This window comes from Oryzias latipes, chromosome 10 (assembly GCF_002234675.1).
Source record: "Oryzias latipes chromosome 10, ASM223467v1".
Lineage (NCBI taxonomy): Eukaryota > Metazoa > Chordata > Actinopteri > Beloniformes > Adrianichthyidae > Oryzias > Oryzias latipes.
Window position 1 is genome coordinate 3,172,576 of NC_019868.2, and position 21,993 is coordinate 3,194,568.

Below are 21,993 nucleotides of genomic sequence, written 5' to 3' on the forward strand. Positions count from 1 at the left end.
GGGTGTTGGGGACAAGGCATTCAGTTGGGGGCCCAAGTTTAGGTCCCCGGACCCGGCGCCCAGCACGAATAAAATACAGGATTGTGTCAGGAAGGGCATCCGGCGTAAAAATTTCTGCCAAACCACCTGTGCAAATCAGTGAAAGCCGATTTGCTGTGGCGAACGCTGAAGGGATGTGCCTAAAGGTGAACATACTGTTTTTAGAGTAAATCTCAGTTCTTTCAAGCAGTAACATCTGCTTACATGCTTCTTTGCTGCTGCCTTATTTTGTACAAACGTACATCATTGAAAGTACAAACAAGTTCGAATTTGTTTCACTAATACGAGGTTCTTGTTGATCTGTTGCCACGGTGATCTTTATATCTCAGACTTATTCTGATTAGAGTAGGTTAAATGTACCCTGATTAACTTTTATAGAACCTAATGAGTTTTCCATCTCAGACTCAAAGTAGTCAGAGTTTCTGCGTAAGCTACAGCTTTGATTGGCGGTTCGGCTGTGTTCTAAAGAACAGACTCACACAAAGCTCAGTTCAGATCTGGAGTTTATATCACATTTCCTCACTGGTTCCCCACCAGTTTAAGGCACATTCCAGGTGATTGTTTCACACGGTTTTGGTCTGCAGGTTCACAAACAAATTACACACACCTATAGATATCCGTCGTCATCGATCAGACGAGCTCGTCCAGCTGTCAGGTGACCTTTCACAGGATCAATAGAGTCTTTGGTACCAACAGCTGCAGTAAGGACACTTACAATCAATGAAAGAACAGCTAAAAGAATCATCAAGTACAAATTTATCCTCAACTATCCTGATAATCGAGTCATCTGGGTGCTCTTTGTGAATGGATCGATCGCTTGCCATTGGGTCTGATCGATCAGCACATTCAGGAGGATCGGATCGATCGAGAGCTGCAGCCTAAGCAGAGGCAGGCCGCTTTGGTTCTGTTCCCAGTTCAGCGGGTAAACATTGATCCAAACTGATTATCAGTAATGTTCAAAATCACACACACAAACACACAAGCACACACCAGCTGGAGTTTGGACCTGGTTCTGAACTGGTTTCTGGTCTCCGTCTGGTTTGTGAGCCAGCAGGCTGTAGATTCACTGTGTGAGCTCTCCATCGCCTTCATCTTCACAGAATATGAACAGTGAAGTCCCGAGCAGAGCTTCATCACCCTCCTGAACTCCAGAATGCTGCTTCAGTAGGAAGCTCCGCCCCCATAAAGTGCCTCAAATAAGAAAGGGAACATGTTTGGTGAACCGGCGCCGTGAAGTTCTACAGGAATTCTGAGATAAGTCAACATCATCTTTGAAGCCTCCGGAACTGCACTTGAGTCCAGCGCTGAGACTGTAGTCCACATCACCGAGTCCAGCTCACAAGACGGGCTTGGTCGAACCGGGTGGGACTGTATTCTCCTGAAGTCCCGGTCCACTAACTGGATCAGTGGATGAAAGAAATATGCAGAAAAAAAGCTGGTACCAATATCAGGTATAGAACCAGAACCAGATCTAAACTCCCAGCATCAGTTACCCATACTCCCCCACCACCAGTGAAATCCCAACCCTGTGAGCCTGCAGGGCAGCTCTGATTGACTATATTTTTCAAAATAAAAGCTTTGGTTGGGCAACGAGAAGCTGAGTGGCTCCACCGACCCATCAGAAGAAAAAACAAGCTCACGTCCGTACATCCGTCTGTGCAAAAACAAGGAAGCGAGGAAGACAGCAGAGTCCAGCAGGCCCAGTCCACAGACCCGGACCAGAACTTAAAGCTTCAAGTGTCAGAGGCTGCATCAGTCCAGCTCCACCCCCTACCCGTGCCCTCAGGGCTTCCCCACGTCCACTGTGATCTTCGTGTAGAGGTCAAACTTCTCCACCTTCACCACCTGGTAGCTCAGAGAGTTGATGCCGTCTTTGTTCATGGTTTCTTTAGTGTGATTGATCCGGTCAAACCTGGAACCAAAACATCAGAATCCAGATCCAGGTGTGAACATCAACTCTAAACTGGGCCGGTTCTTCTGAATGCAGACACCACATAGCAGTGAGTCACCGAGCCCGTGTCTGTGGATACCTTTGGGGGTTGGGTTCGTTCTTCTTGTCCCGGTTGTGTCGGATCATGCGGCACTTCCCCACCTCTCCGCTGGGTCTGGAGACGGACATGCCCCTGGACACCACCCTGGAAACAAAGGAGAGCTGCAATGAGAGATGCTTCCTGACCTCTGACCATGAAAGGCCCAAACAAAGACTAAAACAGAGAAGCAGAATAAGTCCGGCTGAGGTCCGCTCACTCTGGAATCGTCCTGGATCACAGTTCTCCTTTTTAAAGAGCACATTTGTTAGGAAACTGCTGGAAACTAACGGGTGGACCTGAGCACAGCAGATGTTATGTCATCTGATTGGGTCTGAGCCCGAACACTGGAGCGTTTGATATTCAGGAGGTCCAGCATGCAGATGAGGACCTCAAACATCTCATCTGATTTCCCACAAAGAGAAAGAAAGAATCCCTTGTTCAACAATGGCTGATGGTGTAAAGGACCTCTGACCGTCTACTGACAGAATGAACAGTAAACGTCTAAAATGATCAAGAATCTTAAAATCAGTTCGATAAATTCAGTTTTCATTGACGAAGAGGAGTTAGTGGAAACAGTTTGGAGCATTCTGCCGGCTGTGCATCACTCAGCAGCTCTGGTTTGTAACACCAAAACAGGTCGAAAAAGACAGCTGCTTTAACCACAACAGAACATTTCCGGAAGATTCAGAAAGCAACAAAGATGAGGAAAGTGAGCAGGAAGAACAAGAGAGAAGAAAAGGAGACGAACAAAGGGGGAGGGCGAGAAGATGAGCTGAAGAACAAAAAAAACAGCAGTTGAATGAAAAAAAATGAAGGACCTGAATGTAAAAACTCAGTGGAGAAGCTAAACTCCATCAGGATTTCAGAGACAATCCAGAATAAAATACTCGAATGGAAGAAAGCCTAGATCTCTGGCTGCATGCTGACGTGCAGGATCCTGCTGATGTACCTGTTGTAGATGTCGTCGTCCTCGCCCCCCCAGCCCCAGTAGTTGTTGGGGAAGCCGTTGATTTTCAGGAACTGCTCTTTGCTCAAGGAGGACACCCCCCCGAAGAACTGGTTGTAGGGTAACCTGCAGGGGAAACAGACCGTACCTCAGATCATTCAGGTTCTGCTGCCAAGACTGACTGAACAGAACCCTGGAGCAGAACCGCACACTGAAGAGATCATGTTAAACAGCCTTTACCATAAGACCACAAATGCACGGCGAAAATGGAGACAGAAAAACAGGAAGTGACGGAAGTTAGACTTGTGAGGTTGTTCTGAAGAGCAAGCACTGCTGCTGACCTGTGTATGTGCATGGATGTGCAAGTGTGTAGACGTACATATGCACGTGTGTGCATGCGTGTGTCTGTGTGTAAAACAGGATGCGGGGGCCTCAGCACATGGCAGTTTTAGGGCACATCTCTTCCTCTGGTATCTCTGGCAGCATTTCCTGTTTTTCCTAAGAAATCCAAAACCCTTTTCCGACAGGGTCCTCAAAAAGGTCCAAACTAAGGTTCTCTGCTCTCCTGCCAGCAAGAACCCCTTTTCTGACTACAAAGCGGGATGGGGACAAATGTCTTCACAAAACTGCAGCAGCTGCAGGACAGAAAAGCTGAACATCAGACCAGCTGCAGGTCAGTCATTAGTGACAGAAAGCCAGATGTTTAGGAAACAGTATCTGCTGTTTCTTTCCTTTGTTCATGATTCTCCTGCTTGTTGCTTCGTTTCCATCAGTCAGTACCAAAAAGCTGCTTCAAATCTTGAATGGGTTTCCGAGCTGAATGTTTTTTTTGGTCCTGCACAGATAAACTTTGTCGCCTCTGGATTTTCTGAACTCAGGGAGGAACACTAAGACTGAAGAACTGCATCACGGTGTGTTCACTGAAAGGGAGGAAGTGGGAAACAGTAAACGTTCCTGTCAGAGGTGTCTAGGACACGATCCAGTTCAGTCCCCTTCAGACCCAATGGTGTCAAAATGGATTCTAAATTGGTACGTAGGTTAGCAGCTGTCTTGTAGTCTCACTCGCACCACATTTGTGGTGCGTCTCCTTTGTGTTGTGAGGGGAGTCCATCTGGTGACCATCAGTTAGTTTACATTGTCTCAATTGCATACCCCCACAAAAAAACATGTGTGTCGAAATGATGTTATGCTTTTGTACTTTCAAAATTAATCTGCCAAAAATGGACGCTGGTGTTATCTGCAGTGTTAATGTGCGTTACTGCGTGGGCACGTAACCTTAAATGTAAAATAAAATGTGATCATTTCCTTTGAAAGTACAACGTTTTTACGACTTTTTGCTGCGACACTAACCAGTTAACGCACTGTGTTGCACTGAGGAGGGACGGATGTCTGGTACAGACATGGCGGAGGCGATGTAAACGTTCTCATTGATTCATAAAGATTCTACTTTCTTTGTCAACGCAACAGAGACGCTCCAGACAGACCAGTGTAAATCCAGCGTCAGGGTCATGTGGTACGGCAGGACGGGTGTTGCTCACCTGAAGCCAAACTTGTCCATGGAGACGGACAGGTGGCGCGGCTGGCTGAAGCACTTGTAGGTGTTGCGGTCGTCCATGGGGATGAGGTCCACGTCGCTGAAGACAAAGCAGTCATAGTCGTACTCCTTCAGGGCCTCTGTGTAGCCCACGTTCAGCAGCTTAGCCCGGTTAAACGTCACATCACCATCCTGAAAAAAAAAAAGCACACACAGGTAAAGCCAAAGGGAAACAGTTCTACTGGGAAGCGGAATCTGGTCTGGGCTCCATGCTCAGGTGAAAGGCTTTTGATCAGAACATTGCTATGGCAATTGTTGCTCTTCACACCCCTGGAGGAGCAACTGGAGAACACAACATGCAGAATTGAACAGGATCTGCAGCATTTTAGTGTTCTGACAGCTGAGAGGTCCTAACTTGTGCCTGACCCACGCCCTATCACTCTGCAAGGTCACCCTTTGAGGAAGACACAGGCTGTTCTGTAGTTTTCCACACCTTTAAGCCGCTGCTTCCTGATCTCAGAGCACACTTGGTCTCTGCTTGAACACGCTCCTGCACTCACTTTGACAGGAAGACCCTATTGGGCACATGTGTTCGGGCCTGCAGGTCTGAGCATTCAGTATATTTGAAAACAGAAATGTAGACCTCCTTCAAGTTCATACAGGAACGCCCAAACTCCAGACTCACTTCCAAGCCTTCTGTTTCATTCATCTGAACACAAATGCTCTAATGAGAGACCTAAAACTGGGACATTAAAGCTCACCAAGACAATGAAAACAGCTACAAGGCAAATCCATGAGTTGTGAAGTGTTTGAGTGTAAATCATCTAAGAGTGTTTTCTGGGGAATACGGCTTCAGCTGCTGAATGGATGGAGCTCCTGCTGCCATCAAAGAAGCAGGAGGAGGTTAGTGGGAGAGGAGCCGAGACGTCTCACCTGAAGATTCTCGGACTCACGCACACCTGGTGGGCTCAGGTGCCACAGACACAAAGTTGAGCAGCAGAAAGAAGAAAAGAAGAAAGACACGTTTACTGCAGCAGCCACCAGCAGGGGGCGTGTCCCAGCGGCTCCACCACAGCAGCCATTGTGAATGATCAGAAACGCCTGACATGCAAGGAGAGGGGCGAGGGAGGGGGAGGCGATGGGAAATGCATAGAGGAAGAGGAGGATGAAGAAGAGGAGGAAGCAAAGACAAGAAAGAAGAACAACTGTGAGTAAAACACAGAACTTTAAAGTAGGGCACAGGCCACAATGCAGAGGGCTGAGCGCATCAGAACAGGTTCAGAACTCTTTAACGTCGGCAGACGTTAAAGCCTGCATTTTTCTCTGGTCCAGCCGGGTGCAGATGCGTCACACCGGGCCTCACGGCGCTCGTCACACAGATTCTGCTGCTCCTTTTCATCGCTTCTGTTTCGCCTTCTGCATAATTCATGGCATGAAACCGATCCTGGTGCACCTGAGGGAGGACCGTGCTCGGCCCAGATCCCCCCAGACCCGCGGTTCTCTTCATGAATTCCAGAACCATTACAGGTGGGTTTGACAGAGAACATGGCTCGGTCTGCGGGTGCATGCCGGGACAGCAAAGCGGGTCGGATCAGGATGGCGTGTCGCAGCGCCCCGGTTAAACACACAAATTGTCACACAAAACAAACACAGATTGTTAGGCGTTCCAGTCCAACAGGAAGAACCACTGAGGGTTTAGTGTAACATTTTGAACATTGTATCTATTCTGTGTGTATGGGTGTGTGTAGAATCTTCTTTGTCAAAGCCGTTGAGACGAGCCCTTCTGGGGTTTGGATCCCTCCTTCAGACAGCAGCTGCTGTGTCTCACCTGAGCGGTGACAGGTTTCAGTAAACACACCTGGTTCTGCAGGAAATGTTTTAAGGTTTAGGATCATTGTGCAAACAATCAGCAGAGCCTCCTTTAGGTTTGGAGGGGATTCTTCATCTTTTTGATGATGCTAGTGTCGTGACTACCCAGACACTAAGCCGAACAAACTGAACCTTTCCGTCTTTGAACACAGTTCGAGGTTGTTCAGAGGGTTTCCGTGGTAACACTCGGGGCCATCTTTCTTTAATTTCCACAGACAGAGAGGAGCAGACGTGGTTTTTCAATGACACGTACCAGGAACTCTTTCCATCTTGAATAGTATCAGATTTCCCCCTGAATTCCCCTTCCAGCGTTTCTACCTGGACCTCACCAGAGTTACTTCTTTCATCTATGCAGGGTGTGAGTGTTGGTTTGGGTTAATAGTGTTACATTCAGAGGAATCGGTGGCATAACGTGCAGCAACACATGTTTCAGTGGGACAGCGACTGAAGAGATGGTACCTCTCAGCGTTTCTCTGGCTGACTGAGGCTGTGAGAACAAACCCAGTAGGAGTCTGCAGCGTACCTGGTTGATGACGTAGACTCCATAGTCCAGCTGCTGCCTCTGCAGGATGGGGTGCAGGTAGTACAGCCAGTACTTCAGGTGCTCATCTCGGTTGCGGAATGGAATGATGATGGCGACCTTCTGCAGCGCCAGGCAGTCTTTGGGTTTGAAGCGTCCGCCCTGCTGCACATTCGGGTTCTCACTCTTGATCTGCTCAAGACTCACAGGATCCTGGAACTCTATCCGCAGAGGACCCACTGAGGACAGACAGGAGGGGCGGGTCAATTGCCCACATCTTTATAACAGAGCACACATCACCTCTATTTATTGGATGTTCAGTGTGGTATTAACCAAAGCCACCCGATTGTTATCACCTTAAAACAGGTGATACAGGTTTAAAGATACCTGTAATATCAGTCCGACATGTGACTAAGCTACTATAGTTTTCTAAGAGAACAATGGTTTTTGTCCAGTTCCGTTAAACAAGTTTGTTCTTTGAAATAATTTAGTTAAAGAGCTATTCCTGTTACTTTTGTGAGCTTCAGTGATTATTACAAGTTTTCCTTTCACCAGCATTTTTTCTAGAATCTATATACAGACAGAGGGGTGAAGCACTAAGGTCACTACCTGTTGTTCAACATACATGATCTCTGCTCCCACCTCTGCAGCATTTCTGCCCTTCAGTTTTCGTTTTTCTGTCTTCATTTAGCGTCAATAAAAAAAACACAGCTTCATGTGATTTGTGACACAAACCAGTCTCTTTGGAAAAACTCAACCAGTTAGATTAGGTTTGTTACAGTCTTTTAACTTGATTACACTTTAAGACTGAAGTCTTAATCACAACTGCCCTTACGGGTGGATATGGGCTGTCTGAAGGAGAAAAATGGGCAAACGTCTACTGGCACGCAGGAAACGCCAAGATCGTAGACCACTCAGTGTTCCCGTAGAAAAAACATTCATGCACAATGTTTTATCCAGGCATGCACTGCGCGACTTGTCTTAGCAAACACTTGTACAACACATAAGGGTACAGATTTGTCATTTTTCAACCCTTGTGAATCCTGCACACTGTGCAAGGTGCCCATAAATACCGTGCTCAACCAGTATTTTAATCCTAAATAAGATTATTTTGCTATTAGATGGCATTAATTAGATATAATAAGTTGTTTTATTGGAAGACTAGTACTTTTCTAAGAAAATTCACTGTATTGTAGATCTATTTTTTGGGTGGTGGGAGGAAGCCGGAGTTCTCTGAGAGAACCCACGCATGCACAGGGAGAACATGCAGACTCCACACAGAAAGGTCCCCCATTGATGTTGTGGTTCAGGTCCCCCAGCTGGGACTTGAACCAGGGGCCTTCTTGCTGTGAAGCACTAACCACTGCACCACCGCGCAGCCCGACGAAAACAAAAAACACCAAAAAAACACGTGTTCTTCAGGTGAATCGAATTGACTTCCAGGTGAGGGAGGCCTGGGGCCTCATTTATAAAACTTTGCGTAGGATTTGCGTCAGAACTGGCGTACGGATGAAACATAGGACGTGCGTACGCAAAGAAATATTCGGATTTATAAAACCGTGCGCACGCACATCCTACGCATCTTTCCCTTAATAAATCACAACCGATTCTAAATGCAGCGCAGCTTTTTGCGGCTTCATGACACGCCCATATTTGTCCATAAATAGTCCGTGAAACGCCCACAAATGAATATTCATTGATTGCGGAACCATGGCAAACACCGAGAGGAAATCAAAAAAACGTAACTTCACTCAATGTGAAGTAAAAGTTATCGTTGGCGAGGTGGAAAAGAGGAGAAAAGTGTTGTTTGGAGGGCACAGTGTGGACATTACTAATGCCAAAAAGGCACGTGAGCGGCAAACGGTGGCGGACGCCGTAAATGCTGTAGCCTCACAACCATTCGAGGTTGTGAGGCTACAGCGCTCCATCTGGGGGGGGGGACACCGGAGCGCCAGATGCATGCGCCGGGGGGGACCGGAGCGCCAGATGCACCGGGTGACACGCGTGGTTCCTCCGAGTGCTCCTCTGTAACGCCGGGCCCAAAAGCCCGCAGAGGTCCAACAGGACGGCTGGAGGAAGTCAGAACCGGCTCATAAGCCACTCGTCCTCGTTTGCCAGCACGTCTTCTTGCTGTCTAAAAATGCGTTCACTCCGAATTCTTCCATTTGCCACATCTTCTAAGAGCGTAAGATCAGCCATTGTGCGTCATTACGCATTGTGATGGGGCATTTTATAAGCTACAGATGGATGTCGGTAATAATCCACGTGGAAATGGGAAATTGATCTGCGCAAATGTAATTTCTTGTTGCTTTCTGAATGGTTGAGACATACGCCATACATTGTTTTATCAAAAATAAAACAAACTAAAGGCATATGCATGAATACCATAATTCCATAGCTTATGAAGAAATGTTTTAATATGAAAACAACTTTCCCCAGTGGATAATTAGTACGTCCGTCCGCACGCCCACACCTTTGTCTGCTCCTCCAGACGGACACACTGACGAGAATATCAGTTTTGTACATTATTTCGTTCTGTTAACTATATTATTTATGAGGATGAATTGCACAACATGCCAATATTGCAGAACATATTTCACTTTTCTTTTTCCAAATAAGTGTTCATTTGAATTTCTGTTGTAATTTTCGTTTGATTTTTTTGTTTGTTTCACTGCTGATCGGTCCAACGGGTGTTTGTGTAGGCTGTTAATTGTAAGACTTGCTTTGTGAAGTCTTCATGTTATTTCTGAGAGGCAGGATTGTCATTTTCACTTTCACGTGTTTCTTCCATCTGCCGACGGCGTCGCCGTTTCTCATTTCACCCGTTTTTGTGCGTACGCCTGGGTCAGAGCTTGCGTGGAGGACCGCACATTTTCCCGTCAAGTTTGCTTTTTATAAATCTCAACTATTGCGTAGAGAGTGGCGTACGCCTTCTTTTGTGCGTACGCAACGTTTATAAATGAGGCCCCTGGTCACCAGAAGAAAGTCAAGATGTTTGAAGTCAATGTACAGAGCAAGAAAAACGCTGCAGATCGACAAGGAGAGTCAAAACGGAAAGGCTCGAGCGTTTCTACGTGAAATACAGTCTTCCAACCTAACGAGTTTGTTGCTGCTGGCACTGGAGGCGGAGTCACACAGAAAAACAACCGCAGGTGATGAAAGCTTTGTGAGTAAACGTGTCAACTGACAGGAAGTCTGTTCAGAGAGGGGAAAATGTCAACAAGAGCCTCTCCAGAGAGCATCAGAAACAGCCTTCCTGCTGAGGGAAGCCATGCCGAACAAGGACGCACACAGCTGAGGAAACAGACGGCCCGCCGGGCCAGGCGGCGCTATGCTCCAGCTGCTGACAGGACTGTAGCCATGACGACCCTCTGCTCAGAGGGCAGCACGTCATCTTCAGATGCTCCTGCAGCGCTGGGATGTCCTGTTCTTGGCTAACTGCTTCCTCCAAGTTCTGTTACCATGTAAACTGGTTCTGGCAGAAGCAGAACCCCCACAGCAGCAGATATGAGGGTGGAGACGTTCTACAGATGTTTACCATCTCTGTAAACTCCAGGGATGCGAAGAAGCTTCATTAAAAACAACAATCAGGTCCCCTACTACTGAGAAACATGCAGTAATGAAGAACGTGTCACATACTGTACCACGCAGTCAACAACACCCATCTGACTGAACCTTGAATCCAGAGCTGGTTCTGGATTGGCCCACGACACTACCAAATTTGGACAGCCTCGGGTGGTGTCGTGACAGAGCGCTGCTATGTGATAAACTGCTTATCTGTAGCTTTAGCTAGCTAAACTTAACCTGGACCTGAACAGGTTCTGAAGTAGGCCCTGACGGTTCAACTCTCTGACCCAGAAGAGTTTCGTTTGTTCTCCAACATCCTACAGCCTTTATCTCTGATAAAACTCAAAAGAGACAACGGGCTTTCCTAAAGGCATGTAGATTGGTGTGTTTCAGTTGCTGAGAGCTTCATGAGATACTGCAACAGTATCAATTGCAGCCCTCAGGCAAAGCCAAACAGGAACTCGTAACTGGTAGAATAATCAGAAGTCTCTTGGTCGATTAAACTCATTTACTGTAGCTGACAGCAGGCATCAGTCTGAACGCAGTCATTCAACATTGTTTGTGGAATGCAGCAGGATTATCTCGTGATGTCATCAACCGTGCACATATCCTGCTCAGTCTGCATCACATAACCCCATGCTGGCGTGCTGATCTGCTGAAACCATTCAATACTGAGCATCACTGTCGTCCAAAACCTCCTCAGGTTGTGAGAAAGACCTGAAAATGTTCTCATCTCCTGACTGTGAAACACGCAAGTTCAAACGAAAAAGAAATCAAGACACACAGAGAAAACACCAACAACTCAAAGGAAACACAATGTCATCAATGCTCCTCTGAGGACCCTAACCATACAGGGTGGGGGCGTGGTCCTTTGGTTAGACTTCACAGACCACACCCATCACAAACTTGCAGGCCAGAAAACTGTCAGGTTATCTACACCTTTGTCATGGGTGGTTCTGCTGCAGGAGCCGTGCAGACAAAGAACTACCTTCTGTCACTCCCTGAAGGTGAACATCTAAGAGAAGTTGGCTCAGGGTGCAAACGTAATCAGCAGCACAAGCAGTGTTCACAAATGGCAGGGAAAAAGATGTTCAGAGACCACTCCTCTCATCCTCCTGCAGGTGTGAGGTGGGGGGCCTCCTCTCATCCTCCACCTCTGTGTGGTCCTGCAGCTGCTCAGCAGCAGGCAGGAAGTCCACAGACGCTGAGTACATCCAAACAGGATTACTGCCAGCAGTTTCCCATCAGCCGAGCTTATTTACAGCTCCAGATGCAGGAAAACAGCTGCCGTTTTTATAAAAGACCTTTCCCACCCCAAGCATGGAGTGTTAACCCCCACCCCTCCTCACAGGAAGAACACCAGGGCAAGAACAATCAGGCCCAGAAACCGATTTTTCCCTGAAGACAAAAAAAATTCAGGTGAATCGAATGAGTTCCAGGTTAGGGAGGCCTGGTCACCAGAAGAAAGTCAAGATGTTTGAAGTCAAAGTACAGAGCAAGAAAAACGCTGCAGATTGAAGAGTCCAAACGGAAAGGCTCAAGCATTTCTGCGTGAAATACTTCTTCTAACCTAACGAGTTTGTTGCCGCTGGCACTGGAGGCGGAGTCACAGAGAAAAACAACCATCTTCATTAGCATCCTCCCACAAACACACACACGCACACACGAGCAACAGAGAAACACTCTTCTTCCTGTTCTTGTCATATTGATTTGAATGTTTTCAATGTAATCACACTTCTAGATCATAAATATTTGGGATTTGTCACTTCCCCTCCATACTTGTACTCTATAAACTGCTGGATCAAACTCTGTTTCCTGACCTGCAGGTCTGTCCCTCCACTGTTTCACCTGTTCACGCTGCAGCATCTTCATCAGCTTTACAGTTTACACACAGAAGGTACTTTACTCTTACAGAAAAAAAAGATCATTTGATCTATTGCAAAACTGTTTCCAGTGGTCTTTTCATTAAGATTAAGCTGTTTTTAAGTTTTTTTTAAACTCTATTGTTTTCTAGGACAGTTTCTGCAGAGCAGCAGAAATTCATAAGACAGTCACCTCTGAGTTGTGGGCGGAACCATTAGAGTGGAGTAAGCCCGTCCCCTCTTCCCGTCATCCACAGTCTCACAGCCCCTCATAACCCCAACTAGGCCAGCACAATAAATCGCAAATTTATCGTTATCGCATCAAGCTGTGCAGTACGCAAAAGTTGCCAAAAATTGCAATAAATGGTTACAATAAATGTGCTAAAACAATCCTATGGCAGCTTGAAGTATTTACTGAATCTAATAAATCCATTTATGCATTTGACCAATCGGATGGACGCCTTCACGTTGTTGACCAATCAGATGGAGCTCTATTGTTTATGTATTTTGGAGCTGTTCTATGTTAGCCTCCTATGTAAACGAGAGTCATTTGGACTGTGATTTAAGTTATGTTGCAGTAAAATGAAAACATTTTTGGTTGTTTTGCCATTTGTTCATATGCCGCAAGTTATATCGTCATCGCAATATTGATCACTAATATCGCGAGTTTTCCTCCTATCGTGCAGCCCTAACCCCAACCTAACATTACCGGTAATATCAGAGCTATCATTAGTATCATCATTAGTAATATCAGAGCTATCCAGCCACTTTAGTTCTCTGGTTCTGATCCAGAGTCCAGCTCAGACGAGGAGAACAGACCTTCATGGATCCATTTGTCTGCTGGTGGATGCATCAGAATGGAGCAGAGCAGAGCAGAGACTGTGGCCCACCCGGTGTATCGTTTTACATAACAGTTACGGAATCTTTTCATCTGCTCCTTATTAGCAAAGGTTTGAATAAAGAAAAATTGTAGTCTCAGTTTTCTTTCTTTATGTTCATAATCATCACATAAATGCCACAAGGACATGGTAAAAACCCCAAAACCACCGTTTTCACTGGGGTGGGTCTTTCAGAACGACAAAGAACAAAATCCTGTCACTATGGAAACCACTTTGCATGAGTCAGAGTTTAAATCCAGGTTCCAACACAAAAATCATGCAAAACACCCAATCTCCAATGACCTTTGACCTCTAAATCTGATTTGCCTGAGAGGAAAAAGCTGCTCCTGCACAGATTCCTCCACACGAGTGGCGGGAAAACAAACCCGATCAGCTGACCGATTGAAAAGGACTCTTCAGGGATAACGCTTCTCCACACATGCAGCAGGTGAGCCATGTTGAGTCACACATGAGCTGTCATGTGCAGGGATGAATTAAGCATGTCCGTCCTCCCGCTCCAGGACCGCACTAGATTCATCTGTTCATTTTAGTTTATTCCACTCCCCTTTTGGTTTTCTCTTCTGACAAAACAGAACATCAAAAAAAAGGCGAAATAGATGATCAGACGGTAAGTCGACATTTTGTGAATCTTAATTAAATGGATTCTGCCTGAGGTCACAGGGATCCATTTGTAAATACTAAGATGCTGGTCTCCTAATCTTTCCAGACCTCATCTGCTGGAAGAATTCCAAAGAACCTGCTAGACTGCAGCACACAAAGCAACCCCTGGAGGGGCCAGGTAACTATTGTCCTGCATGAGGGACATTCAAAACAGGGCAGACACGTCTGAAAAGAGGGCATGGCGCTCGACTGGCTCAACCAGCCTGAACCTTTCGCAGAATTCAAGTCACGGTTCAGAACGTTTCTGTGGTACCAAGAGAGTTCTGCTTGATGGCTCAAAAACGTGCCAGATGGTCTGCGTATTCGTTTTCAGCGACCGCAGATGTTTTCTAGTCTTTGGAGGGTTTAAAGACCCACACTGATGAAATTCCTGTTTTTAACATGTTCTTGTGGCATTTTCCTCACGACAGACGACATGAATGTACAAAATAAGTTTCAAATTGCATTAGTAAGCAGCTATTGATCCAAACTGTTGTGAATTTGGAGCAGACGAAAAATGCCGCCTGAAAAACCTTGTAGGTGTGAAGTAGAAGTTACTTTGGTAACCCACAGTCTCCCTGCTCTGCTCCATTCTGATGCAGACAAATGGATCCATGAACGTCTTTGTTTTCCTGGTCTGAGCTGGAATCTGGATCAGAACTGGACGGCTGGAAGCTCTGATACAGCTTAACATTTTTATTGAACTGCTAATATTAGGCTGGGAAGATGATGGGAAGTGTGGGTAGGCTTAGACAGTGCCAACCATCCCGCCCACAACTCTGAGGTTTCTAATGAACTCCTGCCGCTCTGTAGAAACTATGTCCTAGAAAACAACACAATGTTTTTGTTTTTGTTTTATTTGGACTTAAACTGACAATCATAATAAAAAAAAAAGACCACTAGGGACACTTTTGCAATATTAACGGAAAATTGTAGTGGGAGTTTAAATCAAACTCCACATCTAGGTCGGTGAAGTCGGTGAAGGTTCTGATTCATCAGGTGACGTTTGCCGCTGGCAAAATGTTACAAAGAAAAAGATTTTACGTCTGTTTGCTAGGACTCAACTTCAAGTCCACATAGGTGCTGGCAGGTCAGTGGGATTTGTTCTGATGGACCTGCAGCAGACACCAGGGCATCGTTTCTCCCTCTAGCTGACAGCCTGAGGTCCTTTTCTGAGCCTCTTCTGGTCTGGTGGGGGTTCAGCCTCACATGCCCCCCACTCGGGCTGGATCGTCTCTCCTCTGTGTGTTTCTAATGATAGCCACAGTGACGTGTCCACCATGGTGATACTTCGCCATGTTCAGCAGCTTCAACGTGAACTTAAGCAGAGAAGAACGGCCTGCTGCTGCTGCTGTCACTTTAATAAAGTTGGGGTTAAACGTCAGCAGGAGCCCCACGTCCACGCAAGGACAACCGCGGAGTGTCTTACCGAGAAGGGGGGACGTCTCCGGGCATTTCTCCAGGCTCTTCACCGGCGTCTCCGCGTTCTGCCCTCCCGGAACAACCACGGCTTTGCCGGTTCTGTTAATGACCGGCGCCTGGACGCTGTTGGTTCGCGGGGCGGTCTTGTGCATCTGCTGGTTCTGGACGAAGGCGAACCGGACGTCCATGGAGCGGACGTAGAAGAAGACGGTGACGGAGATGTGGAGGAAACAGAGCAGCACCACCAGCTTACAGGTCCGGTGGAGGAGGCTGAAGTTGACAGAGCTGTCTGCGGGCATCCTGGAGCAGCGAATCCGGAAGAGGAGCCTTCAGTTAGACGGTGACAGCAAGCTGGCAAAGTTCGACAGAGTCCTCCGGAGCCCCGCCGAACATCCGTTATTTGCTTCCAGACTCCATTCCCGCGGAGGTTCGGAAGCTTTGTGGACAGAGTTGAGAGAAAATACCCGAGAGTGTCCCGGAAAAAAGGCTGAACAAGTGGGCAAAAAGTGGGACGAAAGTTTAGCCAGATAAGAACTAGCGCCGTTAGCTTCACCTCCGTCCGACTTCAGCAGAGTTTGACATGAGCGGGGTCCAAACCCGGAACGGTTCGTGTCCCACACTCGTGTACCGAGAAGTCCAAGGACGGTTCACGAAGCTCGGAACAGTGGACACAAAATGACGGTGGGTTCGTCAGAAGAACAGCTTTGGCTAAAGGCGAGCCGCCGAAAGTCGCCGAGAGTCAATAAAAGTTTACGGTCTGATGAGGCAGCAGATGTCAAGTTGACGAAATCAGCCATCACACTTCCGCTGCTCGGCTTTTCAAAATAAATGTATCCTCTCCCAAAAACGGAGGAATAAAAAACAGGAAACATGTTTGTATTATTTTCTGCGGTCAGTTTATATGCATTTATATGGATGCTAAATATAAACACACATCACTTTTAAGAAAACACCAAGAATCCGTTTTTTTAGGAGTTTTTCCTTACCGCGAATGGGGGTCTAAGGGCAGAGATGCCAGTATAGCTTAGTCAGTTTGTTAGTTCATTTTAGTATTTTCCTATTGAACACTTTGTATTCATGATCCTTTTGAGTTCATTTTTTACTTCGAAGCCCATTGAGACGACTGTTGTTGTGATTTTGGGCTATACAAATAAAATTGAATTGAAAATTGAATTGATTCTTGTTGGTTTGTTTTTAATGGTGAGGACATTGTGTATATAAGTTTTTATTATCAGTCCCATTAATTAAATGTGATTCTAAATAAGTAAATGCTTTTTATATAAGCCTCATTGTTGCTTTGCTCATCTGACAACCAAGCTTGACTCCAATTGGTTTTAAAAGGTTTGCTCTAAAGTTAACTTGTGTGTTTTGAAAAATTGTTTTTTGGCCTGAACAAATCATTTTTCTATTTCAGTCATTGTCACCATGTTAGAAATAAAAATTTTGAAACAAATCTTTTCCTTACGAGCTAAAACATACTTAACATGAAATTAAAAAAAAAAGTTATTTATTTTTTACTTTATCTTTGATAATCAAATAAAATGTAAATGTTTTACTGTAGAAATTCAAGAATAGAAATCTGTTTAAACAACATGAGGCATTGGAAAGTGAAAAAGCACACATTGAGTTATTATTGAACTAAGAAAATTAAACCTGCAAAAAAAAAAAAAAAACATTTTGCTCCGATTCTGACTTTCATTTATCAATTTTATCAATCTAAACAATTTCATATTTATGAATATCCCTGTTGTGTTGTGGCTACTGTGTATGTACAATGTAAAAAGCATTTAGCATCACATTTTTAACCTTATTGCCTTTTCTCTTATATTGATGTTTCACTATTTAATTTTTTTTTTACATCACCTTAATTATGTAGCAATTAAAAATTTTAGTGCAGAAGTTCTTAATCCAGAAGAACCCCTGGTGACATCAGTGTAGCAGAAAAATAGCAGAAATGTGGTCTATTCCACACCACTTTTTTAAGGGGGGGGGGGGGGGATTTGGATTTTTATGGGTTAAGTTTGTATTTGTGGTTATCCCGATGAACCAGGTAAAAAAAAAAAAAAGCAATTGAAAACTTCATTTTAGTCTTAAATTTCACTAAATCATTCTTTATTTTGGAAGGGGTTCAGCTCACTTCCGGTATCCTCAGGTGAAGACAACTCAAGGAGGGGGCGTGGCAATTGGTGCTGTGACGTGTGGGTTCAGCGCTATGACCAACACGTTGCTTTTTGAGTAAAAATAAATAAAGAAATAAAAAAGAGTTGCTTTTTGAGTTCTCCTTAAACAAAAAAAGTTATCTCATTTCGAATCAAACATAGAGAAAAATAAAAAAAGCAAATCAAATTAAAAAAAATCAAAATAAAACTTTCTTTGTTTAAAAAGTAGCACGAAAACGAAAACCTTCCTCTTTTTTCCAATTCTACCCCTGACCCTTAAAAGTGCATATTTTTATACCAAATACATGCTTTATATACATTGACATATAAAGTATATGTGAATAGTTAACATTTTATTATTTCAATCATCACAGATATCACCTGTGCTGTTTATATATATATATATATATATATATATATATATATATATATATATATATATATATATATATATATATATATATATATATATTTGAACATACAAATAATAGAAACAAGGCATGCAATGCATATGTTAATGTTTGATTGACTCATAAACGTTTCACAACCTCCAACGTTACAATATTTGCTTTGCAAATTCCAGTATCTTTGGTGGCTGATCCACTTCCTGAACCTGGGCTATCTGGGAGAACCCTTCCTGCTCTGGAAAACTTAATCAGTAGGAGAGCTGAACCAGACGGATGTCGCTCTGAACCTCAGATACTGGCCTGGTTCTGAGGTGACATCTGCCTGGATAACATGAAAGGACCCGGACATGTTCAGTTCTGCTATAAAACCCACAAGGCCCTTTGGAAAACAGGAATCAGACATTTATGAAGATTTCCTGCAGGACAAAGTTCATCTGCAGTTTCTGGTCAAACGGCATGTTTGCAGAGAATGCACATGCACAAAAGAGTTTCTCTCACATAAGAACGGAAAGATTGAAACATCTCAATGTGACTTGGAAGAAATCCTACTCCAGCATCTTTCTCAAACAAAAAATTAATACAAATGAAGTTAATCTTTCTAAACAAGCAAAAATGGCTAACTGTTATTACTTTTGTTTTCACTGGCACATTAAGAATGTTTGCTTCAGTGAACAGATACATTTCTGCAAACAAAAACAGGTTTTAGACCTAAATCCACCTGTAGATCTGGTTCTTGGTCAACTCGAACTTCTCCTTTATTTCTCTTCTCCAGTTCCAGCTCTATTTCCAGTTTTTGTCAAATATCCAGAGAGTTGCCTCCTCCAGATAGTCCAGTGGCTCGGTCCACTTGCGTCTTCTATCAAGCCCTCCGTCAGGAACCACAGGTGACTCTAGACTCGGTTTTATCCCTCGACTCTAATGTCGGGTCACTTGTTCATTTTTGTTTTTATCAACTTAAAAAGATTGCAAAACTGAGTGTAATTGTGTCTTATTCTGAGATGGGGATGCTCATCCACGCTTTTATATCTTCTCGTCTCGAATACAGCACCTCCATCTTCACATGTTTAAGGAAAAAATCTTTAGAACGGCTCCAGGTTGTTCAGAACGCTGCTGCGAGGCTTTTAACTAAATCATCTAAATTTTCACACGTCATCCCGTTATTAATCCAGCTGCACTGGCTCCACATCTGTTTCCAAGTGCATTTTAAAATCCTGGTTTTAACATACAAGGCTCTTAATAGCCAAGCACTGGTCTATATAAAAGACCTTTTGCAGCCGTACACTCCCAGCAGCTCCCTGAGGTCATGTGACCAGGGTCTGCTGGTTGTTAAGAGAACTCTGTTAAAATCTAAAGGTGACAGAGCCTTTGCAGCAGTGACTCCATCCCTCTGGAACTCCCTTCCTCTCAGCCTCAGATCTGAAGACTCAGTGTTTTCTAACAATCAGCTATAAATCTATCTTTTTAAAATTGCGTTTTCATTATTCTTTTTATATTCTGTGTTTCATTGTGTTTTACTGTGAAGCACTTTGTGATTTTTATCTTGAAAGATGCTATACAAATGAACTTTATTATTGTTGTTTCTGTTCGTTGCTAAGTTCATGGGCAGTTCTTGTTGCAGCTCCTGACTCACTTCCAGATCTTGCTTCAGTTCCAGAAACCTTTCAAACATATCTTCCTGTTCAAGTTCCCTTTTCTGCTACATTTTCATTTTGGAGCTGTAGTCCTGTTTCTACTTCCTGTTGCAACAAGAGGATGCAGAAATTCACATACAAGTATGCTGTCAGACTCTCTAGAATGTTGTTTAAACGGCTTGTTTCCAATGAGACAGGTTGCGTGTCGTTGTGAAGACCCGACTGGCAACAACCTACAGGAGAAAAAACATTTTCCTGAAGAATTCCCGAAAATTCTGTGATCTGACCTCTGTGTGCAGCTGTGGGTCTGCTGGTTTGGAACTAAAAAGCTGTGCAAGCACAGCCTGGTGCAGAGAGAAACTAAGAAGCAGTGAGTGTGTCCAGATCACAAAAGGAAGCATGAAGTTGATTACCACGAGGAAACTGTATCTGAACGTAGTAAACCAGTTTCTCACACTGATACAAATCACATTCTACAGCAGGATTTTTATGATTTGAGACCATTGACTGTATATGAAAACTGGACTGAGGACATGAGGGGGTCATGTCCCAAACAGGAAGTACCTGCTGGTTCCAAGAGGCCAACATCCTACAGTCTTTTATAGAGAAATAATCAGCCATAATTCAGTCATTCTATTGGTCAGAAGGACCATTCTTGCTCTGTTACCGTTTTTTTAATAAATGTTCTTGATAATCTTATTTTTTCATTATAGTTTTTCTTTATTGCAAGTTATTTAAATTAAAAAGTGGCCAATCAGATTTCTCAATATAAGTAGGTTGTTTCTGCTGGCCCCCATGTCCAACATTTAAAGAACAGAGTGTGACTTGATTTGATTGGGTGGAACTGGAAGTGAGTCATTTTCTATGGGTGACGTCACACTGACTCAATCCAGTTCTCATATACAGTCAATGTTTGAGAACGTGTTTGTCATAAATGTCATGTTGGGCAGTGGTCCAGAGACTGGGAATGTGGAACCTGGGTGGTTCAGATGCCCAGCAGCGGTTGCCTTCTCTAGCCCTTGTGCTATCCTATGGGGTCAAGATGACCATTGACGTGTTCTCCCTACCATGACAAAGGTGGATAAAGGTGGAAAGATTTCATGTAATCCATGGACACCAGTGAAGATCACAAATCATTGAAGAATAAAGTTCAGCGCACTGTCTAGTGGGTCTAGAAGACCTTACTCCCAATGGCAAAGTGCCTAGGATAGCACAAGGGCTAGTGGTGTTCTCTGTAGTGCTGAGAAGGGGGCTCTTTACCCGATTTGATCCAGTGGGGTACCAGGGATCTGTGTGGGTGTGAAGGTTTGTCTTTGGAAAACAAAAGAACAACACAACACAACAACTCCATAACTTTTTTCCTGAGAATTTTGTCGTGGACAAATAAAGTGTTTTTTAAATTTGACTTGGTGATTTGAAAAAAGGTTATATGAAGGATGTTTTTGTTTCAAGTTTCCAGTGCATCCCTTGAATCCAGCTGATGTCGCCCCCTGGTGGCCTTTGAAAACACCTACATGTCTCAGTAGAAATCACCTCACTCCAAGAAAGTGTAATTGTTTCTTTAAATATCAATAATGCAAAGGTTCACTTGGGTGAAAAACATCTAATTATTCAATGTTATACAGTTCGTAAAGGCATTTTGTAAGCATGCTTTTCATCATCAATTTCAGGGTTTATTTTTGCACTGACATCAACGTCTGACTTCATTTGTGTTCCTCCTGAGGAGTGAACACAATCTCCTCTCAAAGTTTCTTCTTTCTTTCATATCCAACTTCACAAAACCAATCAATCTTAGCTGTGCACTCCAGGTAAAGGATCTGGATCAGGATCTGGATCTGCTGTACTCAAACAGTAGACCCAATGGGAACTCTCACGCACACCAATCCCTTAGCAAAAAGTAGTCTTTTTAAATGTACGAAAAGAAGAGGTGTAAAGATTAATCAACTAAAACAATGAATCAATCTATATTCCTACAATACAATCAGATCCATCAGTCTGAGGCAAGCTGTTAATCAAAATGACCTATTTCATTAAAAATCGTCTTAAAATGAAATAATAATATCAATTTTGGAAAATACCATTTAGATTGAGACACGGTAGGTTTATTTTACCATAACGTAAAAACAACCAAGTGCATCACAGCAAAAAACTGATCAGTCCATCATTCCAGTCCAATGTGTGGACAGACTTTGAATAAAGTCATGTGACCATCCAGTGTCTAGAATGTTCTAAGAATGTTCTCTTTGGATTCTTTGGATGTGGAAAAACATCAGTGGTGAACTTTAGGAAACTAACGTGAATGGATTTGACATTCATTCTAGTTTACTTGTTTGTTTGGACACATATTTCATTTCCACTTGATGATCTGGAAGAAATCCAAGAATCTGGAAAACTTCACTGTTCAGTGGCAGGAATTTCTGTCTGAGTCTCACTGCTGGAAGTTCTGGCTGGTTTTAAGTCAGAGACTAA

At 44.1% G+C, this 21,993-nt stretch overlaps 1 protein-coding gene across 1 annotated transcript; it reads right to left on the reverse strand.

Annotated features, from left to right (window-relative positions):
• Nucleotides 1–525: 525 nt before the first annotated feature.
• b4galt1 (beta-1,4-galactosyltransferase 1) lies at nt 526–16,137 on the reverse strand. Its single transcript, XM_004086485.3, has 6 exons — nt 15,335–16,137; nt 6,942–7,177; nt 4,554–4,741; nt 3,019–3,141; nt 2,070–2,174; nt 526–1,951 (listed from the first exon to the last, which is right to left on the reverse strand). The coding sequence occupies exons 1-6, from the start codon at nt 15,624–15,626 to the stop codon at nt 1,822–1,824; spliced, it is 1,074 nt and encodes a 357-aa protein (XP_004086533.1). The 5' UTR covers nt 15,627–16,137; the 3' UTR covers nt 526–1,821.
• Between the last annotated feature and the right edge of the window lie 5,856 nt (nt 16,138–21,993).